This window comes from Coffea arabica, chromosome 3c (assembly GCF_036785885.1).
Source record: "Coffea arabica cultivar ET-39 chromosome 3c, Coffea Arabica ET-39 HiFi, whole genome shotgun sequence".
NCBI lineage: Eukaryota > Viridiplantae > Streptophyta > Magnoliopsida > Gentianales > Rubiaceae > Coffea > Coffea arabica.
Window position 1 is genome coordinate 1,136,529 of NC_092314.1, and position 24,613 is coordinate 1,161,141.

At 37.3% G+C, this 24,613-nt stretch overlaps 3 protein-coding genes across 4 annotated transcripts; all 3 read right to left on the reverse strand.

Moving 5' to 3' along the window:
• Positions 1-685: 685 nt before the first annotated feature.
• On the reverse strand, positions 686-4,084 carry LOC113733931 (uncharacterized). Of its 2 annotated transcripts, XM_072081671.1 has the most exons (3): positions 2,497-4,084; positions 1,048-1,265; positions 686-822 (listed from the first exon to the last, which is right to left on the reverse strand). In XM_072081671.1, exons 1-2 carry the CDS (start codon positions 3,940-3,942, stop codon positions 1,095-1,097), a joined length of 1,617 nt encoding a protein of 538 aa, XP_071937772.1. In that variant the 5' UTR covers positions 3,943-4,084; the 3' UTR covers positions 686-822; positions 1,048-1,094. The 2 variants fall into 2 exon arrangements, with proteins under 2 accessions (XP_071937772.1, XP_027115981.2); XM_027260180.2 differs by lacking the exon at positions 686-822 and having other exon boundaries at positions 857-1,265.
• Positions 4,085-5,677: 1,593 nt separating this feature from the next.
• LOC113733933 (multiple organellar RNA editing factor 3, mitochondrial) lies at positions 5,678-8,428 on the reverse strand. Its single transcript, XM_027260181.2, has 4 exons — positions 8,040-8,428; positions 7,005-7,102; positions 6,285-6,350; positions 5,678-6,181 (listed from the first exon to the last, which is right to left on the reverse strand). The coding sequence occupies exons 1-4, from the start codon at positions 8,390-8,392 to the stop codon at positions 5,910-5,912; spliced, it is 789 nt and encodes a 262-aa protein (XP_027115982.1). The 5' UTR covers positions 8,393-8,428; the 3' UTR covers positions 5,678-5,909.
• An 866-nt stretch (positions 8,429-9,294) lies between these two features.
• Positions 9,295-11,320, reverse strand: LOC113735319 (exopolygalacturonase). The gene is made up of 5 exons (XM_072083261.1): positions 11,156-11,320; positions 10,734-11,051; positions 10,350-10,639; positions 9,968-10,184; positions 9,295-9,808 (listed from the first exon to the last, which is right to left on the reverse strand). The coding sequence occupies exons 1-5, from the start codon at positions 11,318-11,320 to the stop codon at positions 9,584-9,586; spliced, it is 1,215 nt and encodes a 404-aa protein (XP_071939362.1). The 3' UTR covers positions 9,295-9,583.
• Between the last annotated feature and the right edge of the window lie 13,293 nt (positions 11,321-24,613).

The window sequence follows — 24,613 nt, forward strand, 5'->3', positions numbered from 1 at the left end:
GCCCCAAAAAACTTTTTGCTTTTGGGCTGATCCATCTCGTTTTCCACTAATATTTTCTTGACACATTTCTTAATTACTTCACATGCATCCCGGTCTATTTTTTTTTCTTCAAAAAACTTACAATCCAAACGGGTTATCATCTAATAAGCATTAATTAAGTCTAATAATTCCGTTTCTTTCTTGTTTAAAAAAAAAAAAAAAAAAAGCATTAGTAGAACTCAGAAAACAGATCAACAAGGTGCATTTCTCTTGTCCCACCAAGGGCAAGGGCTAGTTGGGGGATACATGACGACATCAACTGGATATAGCAGGGCCGCAAAAGCGCAAACTTCACGAGGTAAACCTCATGAACCAGTGGCAGCGCATCAGAGTAAATGGCTTTTAGGGGCTGAGACTTGTCTCGAACAGAAAGAAACGCTTCTTTTGTTATTGCCTCCCAACATTTTCTATGCCTTCTTTTGAAGAAACAGCCCAAAAGTTCCACATCATCCGTAGGAAACCGTTTCTAAAGAGGAGGCCAAGGTTATGTCATTTACAATCCTACAAGCTTTCACTGCAATAATCTTCCCAAACACAACATGTGATAATACCCAACAACTATCACTCCCCTGATTGCATCTGCGGCCTGGTAAACTTAGCATAAGCAGAAAAAAAGAATACGTTGTTGTGCCACGCTCCATAGGCAAAGCCCTGGGAGTTTGAGGGGAAACTTAAGACCTGATCCCTTGCTCGCAAGTCAAAATAAGACAACACTCTGAGGATCTTATACCATCAATTTACTCGGTCACCGTGGAATTTAGCACTCACCCTTTCGTATAAAACCTACATGAAGGTATCAATGAATGTATAGCATAAATTTTCCATGAAACAATAATATTTTGTTCCTCATTCATCATCTCAGCCTCAGTCTAATCAAACATGTGTGTTATACATGACTATAAAATATGACCTATAATGGGGGTAGACCCAATCAACCAAACAAAAGCAATCTTTTAGCAGACTAACATATATAATCTCTCCAAGAAATCGCATTAAGTGGGAAATTACCAAATGCAAAGCGCAGTTATACACCAAAGGCCACAGAGCTCGTCTAGTCAGCCATTTTGGTCCAACCGATGAATGGTACTTCTTGCAACCCTATTACCAGGATCAATTCTCATAACAGTTCTGAGGTCTTCAGCTCCAAGCTTGTACTTCTCCATACTCTCGTACAAAAGAGCACGTTGCACCAAGATGTTCACATTTTTGTCATCTTGTTCTAGCGCCTGCACAATCCAATGGCCAAAAAGTCTCTTACTTGGAGTGAACCGCAAACACTCCTCAGCATGATATTAAAAGATCAAATAAGAACCAGCATATTTATTCACCAGCCCCAATTAATGTTCAAAAAAAAAAAAAAGAACATACAGAAAGATGCATTAGTGTCCCGTGGATTTTCATTACCTTCCTGCAGTTGCTCCCAGAAAACACCACCTACATTTTTGTCAGCATAAACCAGGGGAAGAAGGAATAGTATCTTAAATTACAGGTATTCTCTAAGTGACTATGCCAACTGCATACTATTTCCATAAACTGCAAATACAGATCTCGCGAAGGGACATCAACTTATACAGGAAGCGCAAAGTGTAGAAAGAAAGGTTCAACAAAACTTTGACCTGGTCTGAATTCATAGCTGAAGCCTATACCTAAGTAGCTTGCTCGTACATCCTCTCCCCCCACACCCCAAAAAAAAAAAAAAAAAACCGAAAATCCCCAACAGAAGGTATCATGCATAGATGTAAACAGAATGGATCCATGCGGCTAGTTAGGCAAGGCAATCTCAATAGCAACAATAATAATTAATAAATACAAAGGAAAAGGGCCTTAAATAGTTTTCCATTTCAATAGTGTGAGACAGCAGGATGTTATAATAGCAGTACCCTTTTCCAAAGGCTTTTAATGCCCCGTTCAAGCCCTTGACCAACCTCTAAACTGTTCATTAAAAGGTCTTGACTGTAGTTTGATCCACGCTGATCAAGCATGAAACTTTAAATTTCCTTTGGTAGTCATGGAAAGACCGACTAAAACTTCCTAGAAAACTAGCTGACAAGTCTCTTTATAAAACAGTTTTCATACTGTAGCAAACTTAGGATTAAATATGCAATTCTTGATCCAATTAACTAGTCCTCCAATATATCGGGGAGCTAGTCTATGAAAGACGGATGGTCCAACTCTAACTAGCACAAGTAGTTTCTTTAGCAGTTGAAGTGCCATGCCAACATTTAAGTATGTCACAGAAACAAGAGCTGCTACCCCTATAATCAAATAAAATAAAAATTCTTGAAGTTATCTGCCAGATAAAACACAAAATTCACCAGTTACTTGACGAAGTTCAGTGCTCAGACTAGCTATATTTTGGGAAGGTGCAATTACAGGGCTAGTTATTTTGGCACAGCAATTCAACCTGGAAGAGCACTGAAAATCATGAAAAAATGATTTTGAAGAAAAATAATATACCTTTGTGCAATCAGCTACAGCTTTCTTATATTCACCAACTTCTTTGTAACATGCAGCTCTGCATGTCAAGACGTCCACGATGCCAGTATCATCTCCAGCTTTCTCCAAAAGAATGACGGCCCAAGACAACCACTTTATGGCGTCAGCAAACTGGCCCTGCTTGTAATTGTCTAATCCCTTATTTTTCGCAGTTGAAGCACTAACACCAGCAGGTGGGGGTGGAAGTCCTTCAAGTTCGGTTGTCCCACCTGTGTCATGGCCATTGAAGTCCGATTCGAATCCCCAGTCATCGCCCCCAGAAGAATCCTGGCTTTTAAATTCAGCACCGCTGCCTGGAGTTGTCATAAACAATGCATCAAAACTATCAACACCAGTGGACTGACCAGATGGTCGACTATGAGGCTGACTACTAGGGAACCCAAAATCATCAATATTCGAAAAAGAACCTCCTGCACCTGGCCCAGCAGTATTATGGTTCCCCGAAGGAAAACTACTTGGCTGACTCTGGGACGGAGTACTAAAGAACCCAAAATCGTCAACATTTGAATAAGAACCTCCTGCACGTGATCCTGTCGAGTTGCTTTTTCCTGAGGTAAAACTACCTGAAGGATGTGCAACTCCACTTGTTTTTGAAGCACTCTGAAAACTTTGAAATGCATCATCTCCAACTTTACTACTAGCACTTCCTTTACTCTCTGACTTCATATTACCACTCGGTTTAGACGAAAAATCAACTAAGGAACCAAACGGGTCCTTATTTGAACCCATCCCACCCAATCCTCCACCTCCAGCCATACTCTTCACAGAAGGACCACCAAGATTTGTTCCTTTACTAGCATTCCCATTCAAGTTAACATTCCCTCTATCACTGTTGTTACTGCTAAATCCACTCGTATAAGTCCCGAAAGTTTCACTAGACCCCCAATTTCCGCTACTTTTTGTTGAATTACCCGTTTTGGGCAATGAATCCGCCATACCCCCCATTGAAAATGAGCTCTTATTCGACGCCGGAGCTGCATTTTTCAAAGGCACATTACTATTGCCCTTGTTCTGACCCAATGCCGAGCCAAGCAAATCACCAAACAAGTTGGGATCTTTGTTAACAACTCCACTCCCAGAATTCAAACTGCTAGCTGGGGCAGATGAACCCCAACTCTTCCCAAAAATATCCCCCACCATCGAAGTGGGACCCGATAGAGATCCTGTCCCAGCTGATTGAGCCGGAGCAGCTGGTTGGTGGGTCCATGAGGGTTTGTTAATAGGCTGGTGAGTCCAGGACGGCGTCGTACTGGGCTTTGCCTGAGCCGATGAATATGAACCATATGAAGAAGTCTGGTTCTTTTGATCGTTAAGAGATCGAGAACCCGACTTTCCAAGACCCAAATCGAAGTCGAAACTATTTAAGGATCCCGATTTGCTATTGGATTTTCCGTAGTTTGAATTCATTTTCCTCCTCTAGATGTGAATTATGTTTAGGAAGTTTGGGCTAATCAAATTAAAGCCAGATAAAAAATCGAAAACTAAACGTAGATGATCCGAAAATATAGATCAAACAACGAACTACTAAAAGAAAGAAAGAAAGAAGGGATCTCGGATGGGTTCAGTATATACCTGATGGAGTTAAAATTGGAATTTGCAGAGAGGTTAAAGAAAAGCTTGGACCGCGTAAGGCTGAAAGGAGCTCAGAGCCACCGCTGGAGAGAAACCAAGTCGGGGGGAATAAGAAATGCGACGGGACCGCGAGTTGGAGCAGGAGCTGGCTAATTATTTGTCATGTTTGATCCGGTTTACCAATTTAGCGACTGAGGCAAATTTTTTAAAATTTGCAAATCCCCCCAATGAGTTACTCCTGTATGTTATAGGAGTACATCTACGCAACTTGAACATAAATGACAATTTCCGTTAATGTTTAGTAAATATCTGCATGGAATTATTTTTGAGATCTTGAACAATTTAAATAATGATTCCCATTACACACGAAAGTCATAAAGTGATGTGTTTAAAGATTAAATCCATCAATTTATTTGTAGGTTGACCATGCTCAAGTTCCATTTATGTCAGATGAATCTTAAGAGTGTGTTTGAATAACAAATCATTTGGGATAATTTTTTTTAAACTATTGTAGCGCTTTTTCTTGTAATGTATGTAAGATAAAATGGTAATTGAAAAATGTGTTGATGATAGAAACAAATAAAATTTGATGAATAATCACTATCCAAACAAATAAAATTGTAGGGTTTTACCATGAAATGTTTTTCAATATTAGGCTTCTTTATTGTTTCGTTAGGTGATTGACTAATTACTTTTTTTTTCTCTTTTTTTTTTTTGAAGCAAAATAGGAGCACCTGAAATACCCATCATTTACAAGAAAGATGTAGGTACGCTTCTCAAATTTAGATGGAATTTTAGAGCAGTCTGTTTAAGCTTTTAGGAAGATTGATATATTGACTAACTGCAGCGAAATGAGGGTTCACTATCATTTTTCACATGAAATTGGCAATTAATCTCACCTCCAACTAAATGAAATACACTTCTTTTGTTGCTTTTACGTTGATATTATCCTCTATTACCAAAATTATACACTTCTTTTTTTGGTACAAACGAAAATATACACTTATTTTGAGGTTTTTAAAAGCATTGGCATTGAATAGCCAAGATATTTCTGAATAGTCACAAAAAGAATAGTCACAAAAATTATCCACTTCTTTTTCTGGTACAAACGAAAATATGCACTTATTTTGAAGTTTTTAAAGCATTGAAATTGAACAATGTAGCCAAGATATTACTGAATAGTCACAAAAAGAAGACAACCGTATTTCTATCAGCTAGCACATGTGCTGAAAGATAATTTTTCCCTATCAACTTTTGCAACGAAAACATCAAAGGGGAAAGCAAGCAAGGTAAGAATATCTTGCAATTCGCACCGGCTTCACTTCGAGACACTCTTCTTCAAATCCTTAAGGTGCAAGATGAGCAGCAAGGCTTTTCAATCCCCAAATACACATTTGTAGTCAGTACAAGGCAAGAAGAGGCATTTTTTCCGTTTTGACTACATAACTTAGATGTTTGTTGTTCATCACCATCTAACTTCTCGAGAAACACAGCAACCGTCACCATTTCCAGTTCTATCTCTTATTAATCGGACAAGAATTCAAGGTTCAAAAGGAACTTATAGTTGCAGTTAAAGAAAATGCCTCCTGAAGTTTCAGTTACTTCAAGGGCCATTCTACTAAATCAAGTAAAATACCAATTACAAAAGATCCCAATGGATATTCACACGAGTTCTGACATGCCAGGTAACATGCAGTCTTTCCTAACCAGCTAACTTGACAATACATGACGGGCCAAATTACTATCCATCCCTCAAGCTTAACTAAATTCAGAGGAGTCTCATATTTCAACAACTATGATTTTCAGGCATTTTTCCCCTGAAACCCTCCCTGGTTTGGTTGATAACCACCCTCACCACCCTGAGGTACATTCTGGCCATTCATTGGTGTTGGCTGCTGCGGCGCTGCTTGCTGATTTGGAGACCAGGTCTCTCTTCGAATAGGCTCTCTCCTTTCAACCTGCATTGTCTCGCGTCGTCTATCATACCGTGGACGAGGCCTGTTCCTGGTTTGTTGCCTCTCATTGAATCTATATTGTGGCCGAGGAATAACCTTTCCATCAACAAAAAGATCCCCTATAACAAATCCAAAAACAGCACCAAGAAATGTTTGATTACCATGAAAAAGTAATAGAGGAAATGTAAGGACATAAAACATTTAAATTTCCACTCTGCTAACCTCCATAGTCCTTGTTGGGAACATCAAGATAGGAATCAGGCAAAACCCACAGAACATCTGGTAAACCTATTTCAAGACACGCAACGTGGAATTAGTCCAAAAAAACCTCAAAAGTAATCTAGAACAAGCTATTTTTTGTCCAATCTCAAATTAATTACTTTAGCAAAAATAAATCAAAAGTTTGATTAAGCCAGGAACATTAGCAAATAACATGTTCAGATAGTCAGGAGATATAAACAAAAAATAACTGTTCCGGCCAACAGTTTCCAAAGAATGTAGAACATTGAACACAATTCCCATAAGTGTACATTCAATTGAATATCTCAAACAATGACTCTACAATTACGACTGTAAACAAATGATAAGCATATACTAGACCTTTTAAAACCCATCAAGATCCTGATACTGCAGGAATAGGTTGGAAAAATAGAATACATATCACAATGTGACATCCCTTGCTTCTTCAATTTTCTTCTGTACAGAAGTTGCCATATGATTGTTTTGAATTTTATTGCTACAGAAGATGATGTTTTTCCTTCACCTAATTCAGACTATTAGAACAAAGCAAACTCTGATCCTCCAAAAGGGGAAAGATCAAGAACAAAGTAAACTTCACCCAAACCCGAAAAAATAAACACAAAAAGACATAGCAAGTCATAAAATAACTATGACACTTTATTGATATCAAAATCTCTCCAATTACCATGGGGCATTGATTACCTTTAACTTTGTATGAGAGCTCCTCAGATATCAAAGCACCAAATCCAGTGTATGTTGTTGTGCAAACAGAGTAAATTTTCTTCTTTGCCTCCTCTTCACTGCATAATAAACAAACAAGACCCGACACAATCTCAGATTAACAACTGTATGTTGAACCTTTAGATAAACTATGGCTATTAAGCAACTAGGGGAAACATTTCCAAAACCAATGGCCCAAACCTAGTGCCAAGCAGCACACAGTTACGTACATGAAGTTCTCACAAACAACTTATTGACACTGATGATTAGTTCCATTTACTATATTTTCAGGCAGATAACATTACAGTATGCTGAAATGCCAATTCATCAAAATGCCATCTAACCATCCTATACCGAAAAACATGCATTCAATCTGAAAATTGTACATGCACTAGTAGATGTCGATGACAGAGTGGAAAAGTATAGCAACATTCATACTGGAAACAGGTAAAACTAAATGCCAGAAACGTATGATAAGAAACTGCATTGAGTACATGAATTCCTCTTTTTTGCCACACTTTCCAGTACAAAAAACATGCAGAGGAAACTTAAGTAAACAGGTTAAAGAATCATACTTTATACAAAGATTTTCCAACAATATCAATGCCATGCAATCATAAATATTTCCTAGTTTGGGTTTTGCATCTCAAGGATAATCCCTTGAGCAAAGCACACATAATGTTTGTTTAAAAAAATTACAAGCTGAATTAAAAGATCCCCTTTTTTCTTTTTTTTTGGTTCTGCCTTTCTCTTGTCAGCGATTTATCATCAAGCAATTAGTTAAAAACACATAAACTAACAACAAGTACATCAATTAAGTTCAAGGGCATTATGCCTTAAAAAATCTTGGAATTTCGTCATAAGCTAAACTATTTTTTTTTTTCATTTTTCTTTCCAAAAAATTAATTACTACGCCACGGTTCAAATCTAGTAAAACATAAATAATTGGATAAAAACGATAATCATGTCAAGAATCTAAGCAACATGTGGTTACACACCGAGAAAAAGTAATTGTACCTTCCAACAACAGAGGCTAGGGTTTTAACATAAGTGTTAACCATTTCTTCATCCGAGGGTTTGGGGTCATTTGGGAACTCCATAACGATAAGCCAGTGTTCATAGTCGCAACCGTCGAGGAGTATCGTCTCCTTCGGCGGTCGGTTGCTCCAGTTGGGTGACGGGTCATTTAGGGGAGAGTAGCCCGACCCAGATGTTCTGTTCCGGGTTAGGATGTTATACGGGATCGGGGCCGCCTCTGGGGTTTCGTTATGGAGATTGAGGAGAGGGACAGTGAGGCGGGCACGAGAAGGAGATGATACGGTGCGGCTGAAAAGGGTGGCTAATGTGCGCCGGGCGGCGAATAGCGCCATGGGTGCTGCTGCTTCTGGCTACAGAGCATTGACGAGATGGTTGGGCTGTTTTATTCATCTACTCATGGGAGAAATTGCACTTTGGCCCTTCATGTTTGGATTTGTTCTTTTTCTGCTATTTTCTTTACTCATTCTTGATACTACTTCAAGAATTGAATTTAAACAAGTCGAACGCTTTCGTGTATAATCAATAATTAATTTCTTACTTAGCTTGACAATCAATGATTAGTTCTTTTATTTTGTTTTGATGAGGGAGGTAAATGAGTTGTATATACTGAACACTAACCAATCGTTTATAAGCACAGTTTCACTGAGTAAGTTTGACTTAAAAATATTGGGGAGTTTGGATAAAGAATACAAGGCCTTGTTTGGATTGCTGTTTTTCATCGAAAAATTACGTCGTTTTTCGTAATCACATTTCCCTGTTACCTTTTTCCTTCACATACATCAAATCGCTACAGTAATTTTTTCATGAAAAATCATGAAAAATGCAATCCAAACACAAATCCATTAATGTGCAGTAGATAGCAAATTCAGGTCAATCTCAAAATTAATCCAAGTTTATTTGGACCAATCCATTAAACCATGTTGGTTTTAATTTGCCTATTCTTTGTCCACATAATTTGCATGGAAATGAGGGACATAATTTTTTCCTTCTTTTTTGGTCTCTCTATATATGTAATTTGTCAACAATGAGAGGCAACAGATCGAAAAGGGTATTTTGAGCGAATGTACAAATTTAAATGAGGGGCAGCATGCTGTTTCCGGGCAGCGATTGCATCTAAAATTAGGGTCTGTTTGGATTGGACTTTATATTTGGAATAATTATTATAGCACGTTTTGTGACGTAAATATAATATATGTGAGATAAAAAAGATGATTGGGAAAATAAAAGTGTATGGTGAAAAATGTGTTTGTGATACCAAACAAATAATGTTTGTGCAAATGATGCCTATTTCCCTGTCCTAACAAGAATGCTTTCTCTATTTCCGTCCTTGCAAGATCTTCAGTTTTGTGCATGCAGTAGCACTTGCAACATTCTCCCCGTTCGATCTCCATATCCTATTCGCCTCTGCATATATATATTGACAGCCCCTCCCATCCCCAAAAAAAAACAAGATTCAGCTTCTAGAAAGCAGAAATACTTCTTTCCCTACACATCTGTTTGTTCTTTTTTTACTGGAAATGTATCTATAATAAACAAGGAGTAGGGGTTTGTACACCGCTAGAGATAACTTGCGCATTAGCACAAATGGAGGAAAGCCTAGCGCTCCCCATGTTCCTGAGATTGATGTTGGTAAAATACATATTTTGGCAAGGAACCGATGGGCTGCACTTTAGACTGATAGCAGATTCTGTGCTTGTGGTTCCCCTTATGTTTTCATAGACAACATCGGTGATTCTTACTTGAGATGGCTGCATAAGATTAAACAATCAAAATCAGAATTGGGATTTCTTTCTTCTTCGCAAGGGAGATTAATCACTTCATATTGGCTTTCATTGATTGAGGTCTGTAGCTTAATTTGTTTACACAGCTGGAGAGAGAGAGAGAGAGAGAGAGGTTAACCGATCGACCTGGGTGGAGGATCCGCCATAGTTTTGGTCTATGATGATGGGGTTCAACACATTTTCCATGACAATATCGCTGAAACGCATCCCTGCAGCAACACTTGGACCTGATCCTGCGTATGTTTTAATTCTGATACCATTTGTAGTGCCTTGCAGTGTGCAATTTTTCACAATCAGCCCTCTCACATCCAATTCATTTGGATACTTGCCCAGGCTACCTATGCTGTTTCATGAACAATAATAATTACTATTAACCCGAAAAAGGAAAAAAAAAAAGTTATTAACCAAGAATGCAATCACCAAAATGAGCTAGCTAGATTTTGATTCGCACGACGAACCAATCATCATTAAGCAAACAACTTTACTTTCGTGTAAGCCAAAAAAGCACCTGATGCCATGTCCAGGGCCGCAGGTGACTTTGTTAATGGTGACATTAGTGGCTCCCGGTCCAATAGAGACACAATCGTCGCCTGTTCTGATTACACTTCTGGCTATCTTCACAGTGTTAGATTTGCTTACGTGCATGCCGTCGGTGTTGGGACTATCTGGAGGCGCAGTAATGGTGAGGCTATGTGCTCTAAATAGGTAGCTGTTTGTAACGTGCATGTGAAATCCCATGGCGTTTACCAAGCTGATACCCTTGATTTTTGCATTCTTCACACCATTAAAGTGGAAAGACTGCACAAATTCATCAAAAAAAGAGCTGGATTATGTGACAATTTTTGGACGAAGAATTGCAACCTCGCAAGACTCAGTTTATTTAGGTGCTTACGGCTGGTAAATGCACGCAATCACCATTATTTTTGCAGTCATTGTATTGCCATACATTCTGGCCGCGGCCATCAATGGTACCTCCGCCAGTAATTACCAAGCCGCTTATCGTGTCGAAAGAAATCCAGCCTTGACCGGAGTATGCAGAAACATCAGACACGGCTTGTAAGGTTCCGGCAACCTGGAAAACGATGGGACTTTGGCTGCTGCACGGCCCCTCAAATGTGACCTCTCCGAGCGTGAAAATCCCTGGAGGTACAAACAAACTTGCCCTTGGTCCAACGAATTTACATGCAGCATTCCATGCCCTCATGAAAGCCTGCTGGGACGCAATTATGGAAAATTATTCATCTATTTATTTTGTTTTGTTTTTTTTTCTATTCTAGCAATCTGTAAAAGGACAAATCATAATCCAATATTCACCTGGGCACTATCTGTATTGCCGGGCTTTGCACCAAAGCTGACCACATTAAAGATGGCAGGAGGGGCGGGCCGCGGAATGCCGCCAGCTGCATTGCAAGAAGCCAGAGACGAACATAAAACAAGGACCGTAGCAATTGTGCTGCTGCTTCTTCTATCCATGGCCATTTTACCTCCCGCAGCAACCCTCAAAATTAAAACCGGTCTCCTCCTCCAATTGTCTCTATAAATTGCTTGTTTGCTCCCACCCCAGGGATTTTAGATGTTGAAAGGGCAAGAGCTCTATCTCTCTCCGATATCTTTGTGTTTGGTTCTTTTTATAATTCAAAAGCAATCATTGTTCACACTCCATAGTTATCGGCAATGCCTGTATATTGGCTGTTCGGACGCTGCGGACGACCTTAAGTTTACGTTTTGTTCTTGTTCTTGTTTCGGCTTGTCCCCGAAATTGAGGGCTGTTATTTAGTCACCCTTTTAAGTTCCTTCAAACATAGCACTAATTTATTAGCCGCCGGGCCATCCACCTCTCTCTTTCTCTCTCACGCCCGCAAACTTTGGTAATTGACCTCTCGCCTCTCATTTTCATCGAGTCCACCCATAACTGACATTAACGCTCGCCAGTTTTAACTTCCTGAGAACCTTATTAATTGTACATGTCTCAAGCCACACGGTGGACTGTCACCAAGTAATGATCATGGTACTAAGTCATATGTTGACTACTGTCACATGATGCACAGAGATTATGAAATTCCCTCTCTGCGGTTGCCCTACCCAGCTAATTAACCTCGGATTAACAAACCAAATGCAAAGGGCATGTATGATTAATTTTCATGATTAGTATGGCTATTAAAGCTTGCTCTTCTTTTTTTTTTTTTTGATAAGAAAGCTTGCTCTTCGTTGATCTTGTAGACATAAAAATGGGAAGTGTTTTGGATACGTCACTCATCAATATATACTTTTTTTTTTATAAAAAGGAACTTGGGTGGAAATATATAATCATGGGATTGGGACCGGTATGATTAACATGGTACAAGTGATAGAGTTGTCGTATTTTTTTTTTATTTTTTTAATCATCTGGAATATACTTACGGACATAGTGTACTCATACTTCGAATTAGTGTATTATCAACAAAATTTATTCGCACAACAGAATAATGTAAGGATAAACCATATCTAATAAAAAGGGGATAATTTCAGAAATCTCCCTGAGGTTTCTGATACTTTCATTGATCTCTCCTGAGGTTTTAAAAATTACACTAACCTCTTTTGTTGGAAATTTGGACCCATTACTTATATAAGATATAGTGAACGTACTACTTTGCCCTAACACATTATGCATTATTACAAATAGATATTTGACAAAAAAAAGGTTAGGGCACTGAATAATAAGATTAACTAATTAAACCAAAAAAATGATTATTTCATCTCAAATTAGCAGCCATAATTACAATAAAAAAATGACACCAATTGCTATCCTAAGATGGCGCTATTTTTGTGATTAATATCACTTAACAATGGTCAGGACAGACAACCTTATATAATTTGCACAGATAGATTTTATGAGCAAGAGAAATAGAACAATTTTCTGATTGACTTCTTTTGTCAAATCTTGTGTTCAGACAAAACTATTCATGCCTTTTGTTGTTGATTTGTTGACTAAGACTTGTATGTTTTTTGCACCAATGCTTTTCCTTTCACCTCGTCAACTAAAATAAAAAGATTAATTTTTTACCCAAATTAAGATGCTTCTACTACTAATTTAATAGCATTATAGAGTTAGTTGTGTCTTTTATGTGCAGTTGCAAATGACAAAAAAACAATTTGTGCTAGCTATGTGCAGAGACCATTGTTGCTTCAGGTTATAGTTGCTACATCTTTTCAAATTTTACGTATGTCCCTTGACTTTTCAAATTTTACCGATACAACTTGAGGACAATTAGAAAAGGGTATATATGAAAAAAAATTATCATCTCACTCTTCAAAATACTTTTTTAATAGTACTTTTTTGAATTGGACTGATTAGGTACCAAAACTTTAAGTTAAAGAGAGATTAGTGTTTTTTTTTAAAAAAAAAACTTCAAGGAAGGTCAGGTTTTTATCTGTTTTAAACATCGGATTTCCTTTATTTTGCTGGATCCGATTTATGAACTTTCCTCACATTCCAAACTTTTATCCATGTGGGCCAGTTCCAAAGTCCTGGAATTTAGATGTCTGTATCCACCACCACACCCCACCGCCGCCCAAAAAGATATAAAGAAAAAAACATAGATGAAAAGAAAATCTTTGTGAGATACACACACACTTGCATATCCATGTTACTAGTTCTATAAGCTTAGTATTAATGCAGATTAGAGTTAGTCCTAGAAAAAATAGAGAGCTCTCTTAGAGTACTAAAACTAGAAGTCCATTAAAACTAGCAGTAGATTTGAGAGATCACAGCCAGACACCACGCTGATACGTACGTACTATTTCATGCAAGACCTAATATACTACTAGAAGACGAGCATAACACGTATAGAACTAGTAACATCTTCTGATGCTTCACGCCGGCGGCTAGCTAGCTAGCGGAGTACCATAACTAACTCGTCTGATTTTCCCAAGTGGTGCAGAAGAAAACCTCAGGATTAATCAGCCACGGAGAACACCAAAGAGTGATTTTCGCTTACCAGCATCCTTAATCAACACCCCTCCATATTTTCTTGCAGCTTGGTTACAGTCAATGGCTTCATTTTCTTTCGTAGGAATATCAATGTTATTACTCACCAATGGCAAGTTGGACCTTCGATTTGACCAAAATGGTTGCTGAATTCGATTTGCTTGAGGCTGTTGACGCTCCGGACGAGGCGGCGGCGGCGGCGGCCTGGTGGTTGGACCACAGTACTCTTCCCGTTCCAACGTCGCAAAGCCTTCCATGCCAATCTCCACAAGACTTGCTGCTCTATTCCTACGTCCCATTACAACCAAAGACTACTATTTGGATGCTAATCGAATACTAGTAATTATATATACTGGTCGGATGAGCAAAGAGTTCGGTTGCTTTTGCTTGGTGCAAAAACTAATGGATTCATACCTCTTATATATAGAGGACCAAAAAGTATCACTCGCATCCTGCATGCCAATGGTAGCCTAGCTATATACTTTACTTCCTATCTAGTTTTAGCTTCATTATTGGCAATTAATATGCAATGTTCAAAAATCAAGTTGGGCTGGGTGTGGTTAACCATTCATGGCTTTTGAGCGATATTGAGTCAAAGATTCTTTCTTTTTAGGTTTTTATGCAATATGTACTAAAATATTCTTTCTTTCGTGGCTCTTTAGGCTTTACAATATTGAGTAAAAAAAAAAAACAATTCTTTCTTTGGTGGCTCTTTAGGTTTTCGCGGAGGCAGTGAATAATTTATTAGTGGAGAAAGCTCCAAAGAGAAAAATTATTCGGATAGACATTAATAAAATGAACAATTCGAGTTTGATTGTTCATTGAAATAGCTAGTTAACAATTGCGGTAGTAGCTTTCAATGTTATCTACCAAACAATAAACATACCACAAATTTTTTTTTTTCATTAATTCTACTTTTGTTTTGTCGTTGCTCTCTGCAGTTTTTTCTCTAAGTTTTTTTTTTTTTAAATTTTTTTAATAGGAGAAGGGTTAGGTTTAAAAAGCGCGCGGCTATGATTTCGATCAATCTTAGCCAGTAAATTGAGATCTCTTTAACTATTTTTTTTAATGTATATAAACACTAATTCGAGCTTTTTCTGTTAGTCAATAATTACAGGGTGGATGAGGTCATTGAATTACGTAACGCTGAATGACGTCTAAATGGTAATTTTCCGTGTTCTAGAGTTAACGGTAAAAGTTGCCAAATAGATTCAGCATTGTATCTGCAATTCTTTTTTTGAAGCTTGTTGAGCAGGACGAATCTATAGAAGAAATTACTACCGACATCTTTATTCCTTTAGCATTATCTTCATCTTAAGTAAATTTTCGGTGATCTGAATTTTGAGCTTCCTATATCTCCTATCCAAGTCGACCGACCAAGTAAAAGAGTTGCTGGAATTTCCACATGCAGATCCACCACCACCACCACCACCGAGTACGGATGAGATAATGTTTGATCACTGATCGCCCAAGAATTTAGAAGATTCCTTAGTACTACGCTTAAGTTGTGTAGATTCTACGTGTTGAGAGTCATAGTCCATTCTTCTGGGGTTTTTGGCAATCATATGAAATCACGTTGGTTTCAATCTACAAGTGATGACGCAAAATACTAGCTAGAACTAGTTTGTCGACTCAGCATCTGGTTCAAAACATCTAGCATCTATAGCCCTTAAATGATCCAGCATCGAATTACAACAAGTTAATGGAATTTGAAATATTTCAACAACCCTTAAAGGATCGTTCAATTGTCAGTAATATATAATTTATTGGCCTGGATGATTGGTAGAAGTACGTACGGCAATGTTCGATAACGAAGAAAATCTAGCTTGTGGGATAAATTAATGTGTGAATTGGAGGATATGGATTCAATTTTTTGTGGGATAAGTACTAAACTAATGATTTTTTCCGCTTCATGAAATCTGAGTCGACCAACCTTTTAGATTAATTATTGCAATTACATATCTAAATAAATTGTCACCCGCGCGAATCAGATTCTGGTGCCTTGCTTATTGTGCGTACGAGGACGTCAAAAGTTTATCAAAGAGGCATCCATTAACCAAGCCAGAATATAAAGTATAGTATTATACTAAGCTTTAAGGTTCGCCAATAATGCAGTAATTAAACAACATGCACTAATCATTTGTTCTTAGACTAAAATATGGGATTTTTCACACAACTTTTTCTTTTCTAGATGCGATTGCGGCTAAGAAAGTCATTCTTAATTGATGGATGAGAAGATCGCACCGCATGCCCCAATAATCTCGGAAGTATAAATTATATGCGTACTTGCTATTTTCAGATTAAAATTATCTGGGGGAATGATCTTGTGCATATGGAAGGCAAATAAATTACAGTGGCATCAAGCCATCAACTAACTCCAGAGCATGTTTCAGTACTGGAATCAGGGGCCATTCCGAACGGAAACCAGATTGGGTTTTTCTGGTTTAATAACAGCGTGAATTCACTCTGGTAAGGGTTATAATTGAAGGTCAAGAAGTGTAACTTTCATGCACAAAGGGAATATCCAACGTCTTCAGCCGGAGATGCCACCTTGTCGCAGGAATTTAAGCTACGAGATGCAAACTTATCTGATCGCCATTCATGAAGGCACCCATGATCATGAATCATGATCAGCTCAGCACTTCCGCGCACGTAAAAGAGTTTTCTCTTGGGACAAATCTTCAATTTAATATTGAGAAACAGATTGATGCGAATCCAAGCCTTACCGTCCTGGCTAAGTATGCAGAGAAAATTACAATCTGTTGATTCATCGACATCCAATGGTATGTTTAGTATGGTATATTCAAAGGGAAAAAAGCAAAGAGATAAGAGAATAAAATGGATTTGCTTTATTCGTCGTCTTTGGATTACCTTTGAACAAGAAAATTGGGGAGATCGAGACAACAGAAAATTAAGGTGTAATTTAATTAACTGTCCATAGCCTTAAAGCTTAGATAAGTTTCATGTCCATCATATCAAAGTGGAAGAAAACGCATTGGCTACAAAGGGCATTTGAATGAGATTTAACGGGTGACTTTCCAATGAAAAAGCTCAAGCTGAATGAAAACTCGATTTGTTGGATAGCTAATTTAACACCAAAAAAAACTAACCTAGCTCAACATATATACTTGATAACAGTTACTATTTTTTAGACTTCTTAAAAACCAATTCAAACTTAAAACAGCCTAAGTTGGACTATTATTATTAGCTTGTCTACAATCCAGAGGGATGAGAGACTGCTTTCATCCATAATTCAGCTCAGATTTGTTCAAAGCTCGTAAAAAATCTTAGAAGGGACAAACTACACAATTTTAGGGTTTTAACAACCCAAAAAAAAAAAACAGACTGAAAATTTTCTTTTCTTGGACAACATTTCAGCAAGACCAAAAATGTTCAGCAAGACAAAAAATGTTTTGATGCTAATAATGGGCAAATAAGTCTTGAGCACGTACAGCTAATTAATCATTTTTAACTCTAATGGTGATTATCTGAAAATATACCATTCAGTTTGAGTATAGTACAAACAATGTTGACCCAAAGCGCTTTTGCTCCCTCGCTCTCATTCGGGATCCATAACACGTCTAAATCACATACCAAAGAAATAGGAATTTGTTGAACCACATCCACGAATTTGATGACGCTATTTAGCAGGAAGTTATTGAGCCAAGCAAAATTAATTAAGCTCGCATACGCATGAAGTTGTCGATAAATGTGAAACTTATCATCAAACATTCTGAAAAAAGAACGTGCTACCCAGCCAGGATGAACTTACAATGCGTCTAAATCTAATTTCCATAAATTAAGTAGATGAATAAATAGAGTCGCAGTATCTGAATGTAATCACGAAATTTATCCTCGTTGGACCTTTTTTTTCCCTTTTTGAGGTGGTCGGGCTGGGAAGGTGGCGGAAGGGAGGGAACGAAAGAGATTCAAAATTATATCAATAGCCTGCATATATTACAGATGCAGTACTTGTTACAAGTAGTTTTTAGTACTATGTATGGGTTGTTATACATACACTTGCCCGAGTACCTTTAATATTACATCTTGCAAGCCTGGCATATTATCAATATTAACCAGGAGGTACAAAGTACTGCCTTAAAACGAGCACTTTTAACATAAGTTCATACAAGAAGTAGCATACGATCAAGATTCAAGAGTGTCATCCTTAGGATAAGTGGATAACAGATTAATTATAACGCATATGAAAAGGTGGCCCCTGATAATCCATCACCGGCATGTATTCGACAGACTTTGCATATGCCTCGTATTGATAGCCGCTCACAACAGTTGCTTCTGTTGCAAAGGTCTTGTTTACTCGCACAGTATTGGATTCCTGGAGCCGATAAACAAGGTATGATTCTTGAGGTTGAGTCGCTTCTGCTGCAAAGGCCTTGTTTACTCGAACAGTAGTGGATTCCTGGGGTTGATGAACAAGGTATGATTCTTGAGGTTGGTAACGCTGGTAGCAAATTTGATGAGGATGATTTGCATGGAAAGTGGTGGCTGCGTTGGCAGCTGCAGGAGCCCTTTGTGGTGGTGGAAGGACTTGACGACTCGGCCTGCGTCTCCGGCCGGAATATTCATCAATTATAGCAAAGCCCTCTTCGCCAATCTTAACAAGGTCTGGCTTGGATGCCATTGAATCTCAAAGGCTACACTGAAGAGAATAGTATTACTTAGCAAAAAATAGTTGTGTGTTTGGTTACTGATGCAGAGGTAGATAGGCAGAGGCCTTTATATAGAGGCTTTTTTTTTTTTTTTTTAATAGATAGCAAGGGTCCCAAAGTGGGGGAAAAAGTCGAACCATATGAACATGGCTGCTTCATGGAAACGAGACAACTTCCCGTGCTAAGTTACAAACATTTTTATCACTTCTAACGTTTATGCCCCCACATTTTTATCACTTTTGCTGCAGTGTCTCTCGTTTTTTCAAATTTTTAAAATTGTTTCTACATCCTTTTTTTTTTTTTTTTTGCATTAACTAACTATGATTAATTATGATAACTAATTATAACGAGCTATATTGAAAAGACCACAGCTCGACATATATAAAATCCATAATCTTGCATCTAAAATAAAATAAATAAAACTAAAATTTTTTGTCCCAAAAAACAACTTAGGCCCCGTTTGGATTGCATTTTCCATCATTTTTCATGAAAAAATTACTGTAACGATTTGATGTATGTGAGGGAAAAAGATAATAGAAAAATGTGTTTACGAAAAACGACGTAATTTTTCGACGAAAAACAGTTGTTTGGATAGGGTATTATTTGAAATATTATTTGGAATAATTACTGTAGCACTTTTGTGATGTGATGTATGTGAGATAAAAAGGTGGTTGGGAATATAAAAAGGTAGGTTGGGAAATGTGTTTGTGATGCAAGCAAAATATTATTTGAAATAATTGAGGTATCCAAACACTAATCCAAACAAGGCCTTAATTTTCATGAGTTACTTTCTACAAACAAAACTTTTATCATCAGTTTTACCATTTTGTTACATCACCCACACATTGGGTATCATTAGCAACATTTTCTAGCCATCACCTTAGTTCGATTTTGGCAGATTTAATGAAATGGTGATGTTTTATCCTCCCCAAAAAAAAAAAAAAAAAAAAAAACCCATCACCTTGTTTCGATTTTGGCACCACAGCCTCATAGTGAGTGGGAAGAAAAATCTGAGAAAATTCCAACTTCCCAATATGTGGCGATTCCGGGAGACAAAGGCATAAAGCTAATGTGAAAGGGGGAGGCACCTGGTGATTTAATTCCGGAGGGTCATATTATTCCGTTTGATCGGCAAGGGAAAGTGATTTTATACGGTCGTGGTCTTGGCGGTGGACTTGGTGGTCTGAGTCTTCCCTCTTTCGGTGGAATAGAACATGACAAGTGTCTAATGGATTGGATGCCTTGTGCTTCGGTTGAAGACTGGACGACTTCAATTTTTAGTCCACTATTTGTGTTAATCTTTCATCTATGTGCAGATTATAAACTAATTTTGAAAAATGATTATAGACGAAACCAGAATAATTTGGAGCGACTCGTGAGTGTATTCTAGATTTTAACTTTTTAATTATTCAAAATTATTAAAAGAAAGAAAGGAAAATAAATAATCAGATGAATAGAGCTCCTAGTTAAGCCTGGTTGTTTGCTTGACAGCCACAATTACTAGCAAGCAGAATTATTCCTCTGACTGAAACAAACATAACAACTGATCTTTTATTGATAAAACGAAAATTCGGTCAAGGAAGAGATAATTCCTTTTTGCTTTTCTTTGGTTCTTTTCATCCGACTAGGATAGACCAATCCAAAGTTCAGTCAATTAACCTATTTAATTAGAAGCATAAACTTACTTACAGAATCACAAAAGAAAAAAGATTAAAAAAGGAAGAAAGTCTGCAATTTGTTTCTGCTTTGTTAGGATTGTGATTTTTTGTAGAAAAATATTTACATTTTCCATGAACATATTTTTACCTCACTCACAAGCATTAAATCGCTACGATATATATTTCAATCAAATTAAACTCCTAAAAATCACAACAGTACATCAAATTTTTAACTGGAAAATGTAACCATACTCAAAAGTTTACCAAGCTAGTGCTGTATGCAACAAAAGTATTACGGTGAGTCGTTTTGATCAGAAGAAAGACACCAGATCTCTCTGCTTCTATGAGTTGTTTTGATCAGTTAGGTTTTGAATCTATTCTTCTCCCATGTTATATGATTCTTTATGTTTAAGCATTTCGTTTTCATTGGTTTGGATAGACAAAAATCTGATCAAGTGGTGAAATTAAATCAAATGACGAGGAAAGTGCAAGCTAAATTACGAGAATAGTGTATACTCTTCACCACGTACCGTGCTAGAACCAGCTCGAGCCCGCTTGGCCTTTCTGTAAAACCACTTTCTACAATCAAAAGGTTACAACTTCATATGAATTGTGATTGATACAATGGTATTTAGTTTTATGTTGTACTTCTTTTTTCATAAATTGTGTTTGCTATAGAGGTTTTCACGCATTTTGCTGCTTTTTTTTTTTTTTTTTTTTTCTTGATACGCATGCATTTAGTTAGAAGAAACCACTTCAAGTTTCGGCATAAATTGTAATGTCTAGAATGAAAATGTAATGCATCACAGGTTGAAATATTCTGTCATGCAGCAAATACAAAAAAAAAAAAAAAAAAAAAACCCCTTCCTACGATAATGAAAAACACTTGCAAATTTGTAGAAAACGATCATTGATGACTGTTACGATAACTATTAGCAGATTAAATAAGCGAATTCATCAATGCAAAAAAAAAAAAAAAGAGGAAAAGACAATTTCTTTCAAGCACTGGTCTATGTATGTATTACTTGCAACTTTCAGAGTTCCAGCTCGAGAAGTTCGGAAGCATAATAGACCGTTAAAAAGAAAAAGAAAAAAAAAAGAAATCAGCGATGAAGATGCAAGTATATTAAAAAGAGCATTCTAATATTGCTTCAAAGCTCGACTTCTACATATTTCTTCTGCAAGCCTGGAAACTATAAAAGACTAGCAGCCATACAAGCTGTAATTATGTGCTTGCTTGCTAGTTGTTAATTGCTACTACTGCTACAACACAGGAGAAACTTTCTGCAGTACTCTGCACTCTGCAGTGATGTATCCACATATTACATCTACAATAGGCCTGCACACATAATGGAACTTAGTAAGCCATAGCTTCTGATTTCCTCTTGGAATAATCCATAATGATCATCATCCCATCATGCAACTTCATAGCACCATAGCGGGTGACCTTCTCTTCACTAGAAACAGGTTTCATCATCTGATAAGTTAGGGGTTTCTGAGGTTGATATGGGGGACAATCTGATATATATGGACGAGCCGCGGCAGGCCCAGCAGGAGCCTTCTGCCTCGGTGCAGCAGCTGCCCTTTTTTTTCCTAAATATCCTTCCTCTTCCAGCACCTGAAAGCCTTCGTAGCCTATCTTAAGAAGCTTTGATGGGTTGTCCATCTTGTTGTTACTGGCCATTTCTAAGCAAGAAGTGAGGAAAAGTGGGGAGGCTAGCTTCTGATGAAACTGGGTTTGAGGTCTTCTTTTGTTGTGTATGGAAAGGTTAGTTTGAGTTGGTGGTTTGGTGTAAAAGGCTATGAGCAATGAGCCCTTTATATAGGGAGAGTTTTTACTAAGATATAGCTGAGAACGCGGGTTGTTGATCTGCAAATGCTCCTCCACTTTGGATTGATTTGTTCACTAAGCATTTACTTTTCCAGGTTACACATTTGACTGAAAATTTTTTTTTGGTCATAGTGTAACCTTATGTGGGCGTAGTACATAAATTTTGAGGATCAAAGACTCAAAAGTTTGCACTAATGCGTATGAAGTTGCATTGCAGAGCTCATTTTGGTTAAAATTCTGGTGGATGAAATTAAGGTCTATCTTTCAATAGAAACTTAGCTAGGGACAGGGAAAAAAAAAATCTCAAATTTGATTAAGTTTGTTTGATTGGATTTTAATTAAGGCACAAAAACTTGTCAAGCCTCTTTCTTTATATATATCGTGTGTGTAAAGGCTAACACTAAAAAAACTTTCTTTTCTAGATCAATAGCCCCTAAAAACGTCTTTGAGCATAAACAAATTATTATATCTCAAGGAACCACCGAGCTTAGTTCGGCGGCCGCTGATAAGGGGCTCAAGTCTCTCCTTGGACAGTAGGTGGAGATTCAAACCCCACTTACAGTAAAAAAAAAAAAATTTCCAAAGATGGTGCAATAGCATTCCTTTGCTACATACAAGCCTCCTTAGTCAGATCTACATACCTACTAGTTTCTAATACACAAGCCTCCTTAGACTTCTCCTCTCCTGTAAGTTCGGATAGAATAGGTCATAGGTTAGCACGATATTTGCCTTAAAAAAAAATTCTCAAGGGAAAAGGTGGCAATACGGCCAGATGACGCGCGCACACACACAGTGAGCTGCATGATTAAAGGCACCTTACCTATCGAATTGCATGATAATATGATGTATGCATGCATGCGTGAGAATTATTCCTATATATCCACTGTAACAAAAGATCAGACGTTTGACGTGGCCGGATAAGGCGGTCATCCCAAGTCATTTTACCCCATAATTGAGATCCACTCCGGACCCAAAAGATCAAGATCAAATCCCTCCCTTCCCCCAGCGTCTGGGGCTCGTCAAATTAGTATTGTAGACTTATCCTGCTATCCATCTTCACTTCGCCGGTCCACCCACCCAGATTCGTGTCACTTGCGTCTTTGCTTTAAACTTGAAAACAGACTGTTCAGCCTCTAAGTTTAGGACACATGAACTCGATTTCTTAGAAATCATGTAGAAGAATAGAATAAAGCGGCAAATATATTGGGAATTTGATTCCTTTTTTTTTTTTTTTTGAGATCCTCTAATTAAAAAAAAAAAAAGAAGAAAATCTCACCCATTTATGGATCAACTTCAATGAGAATAGACATTTGACTAACATAACCATATCTATAGCAGTACTGAAAAATCAAGGGATTCAGTCTTCAGCAGAGTTCTTATTCTTGCTTTTGTTTCCAAGTTCTGGACGCGTACAGAAAAAGTGCCATTTGGTGCTTGCAAATTATCCAAAGAAAAGAACAAGGCAGCACAAATGGGTCCATTGTAATCTTCAATCTTGTGTCCGGAAGATAATTGTGGGTTCCAGGTTACCCTTTATACCAGACGAATCAACAGTATGCCTGTTCTCCGGTTACATCAATGCAGGGCTAATAATAGACCCATATATAATTGGGGGAGAATTTGCTGAAGATCCTTCATTTAATTGAGCCTAGATTTGCTTCCTTTAATGAAATCAAAGTTTCTTACTCTCCTTTTTTTTGTTTGTTTGATCATGGCCTTAACTTATTTAGTACTACTATTCGATTTACATGTACAGTAGACTCTAGTGGGGTTGATTAGGATTTAATTCTCTCTTTTACCAATTAACTGGAGGGATTCATTCTCCTCCCAAATCAAACCATACATTCATAGATTCATGTTACGAAACTTACAATAAACAAGTTAAAAAAAAAAAAGGGTTTTTCATGCAAAAGGTTGATTCTTGTGAATATCCTCCGGCATATATAAAAACTATCGTACTAAGAAAGCAAGAAATATGCCTCGTGTGTCAGGAAAATGTTCGTCCAATTCTTGCTTTTGCAAAGTTAGTAAAATATTGAGAGCTTTAATTTCTTCACACCAACCTCCATTTACTGTACACAAGAAAATTTTTTAAATTCTTTATTTTTGTTTTTATAGTGGTTAGAGTACGATTTCTTCATAGAAGGGTGAAGAAATAAATAAAAGAGTTACTAGTATTAAGATTTTAAAACGGAGGTCCATCTGATTCATCCAACTAGAAATAAATAAAACAGCTTTGAACGGAGTGTTCAATTGGCATTTGTTAGGACATTTAAATCACAAATTTTCAATTCAGGAACTGAAGATTTGAATCCAGAATTTTTAATTCTTGAATCCAAATTTTCCCATTTAACTTTATATTTTCCAAAATATTAACACTACGACTACATTTTAAAGAGTGCCTATCTGGTGGTTAAACAGCATCATAATAAGAAAGATTTTTACTGTTTAACTCTATATTTTTAAAATATTAACACTAAATTTACATTTTAAAGAGTGCCTATCTGGTGGTTAAACAGCATCATAATAAGAAAGATTTTTAACATCACCTAAAAGACTGCAGACTAAGCCATTTACTTGCATCTTGGAACATCCAAATATCCAATAATAAAAAATATTCTTGACATCAGCTAAAGCACCTGAAAA

Bases quoted from the DNA above. Each gene is read 5' to 3' on its own strand.
- LOC113733931 (XM_072081671.1), bottom strand. From the start codon at position 3,942: ATGAATTCAAACTACGGAAAATCCAATAGCAAATCGGGATCCTTAAAT. The intron at 1,266-2,496 runs GTATATTATTTT...TGGATTGTGCAG, and splicing joins CTGTAGCTGATTGCACAAAG to GCGCTAGAACAAGATGACAA.
- LOC113733933 (XM_027260181.2), bottom strand. From the start codon at position 8,392: ATGGCGCTATTCGCCGCCCGGCGCACATTAGCCACCCTTTTCAGCCGC. The intron at 7,103-8,039 runs GTACAATTACTT...TTTATTATGCAG, and splicing joins CTAGCCTCTGTTGTTGGAAG to TGAAGAGGAGGCAAAGAAGA. The intron at 6,351-7,004 runs GTAATCAATGCC...GTCTTGAAATAG, and splicing joins GCTCTCATACAAAGTTAAAG to GTTTACCAGATGTTCTGTGG.
- LOC113735319 (XM_072083261.1), bottom strand. From the start codon at position 11,320: ATGGCCATGGATAGAAGAAGCAGCAGCACAATTGCTACGGTCCTTGTT. The intron at 10,640-10,733 runs GTAAGCACCTAA...GAATTTGTGCAG, and splicing joins ATTGCGTGCATTTACCAGCC to TCTTTCCACTTTAATGGTGT. The intron at 10,185-10,349 runs GTGCTTTTTTGG...TTCATGAAACAG, and splicing joins GGCCCTGGACATGGCATCAG to CATAGGTAGCCTGGGCAAGT.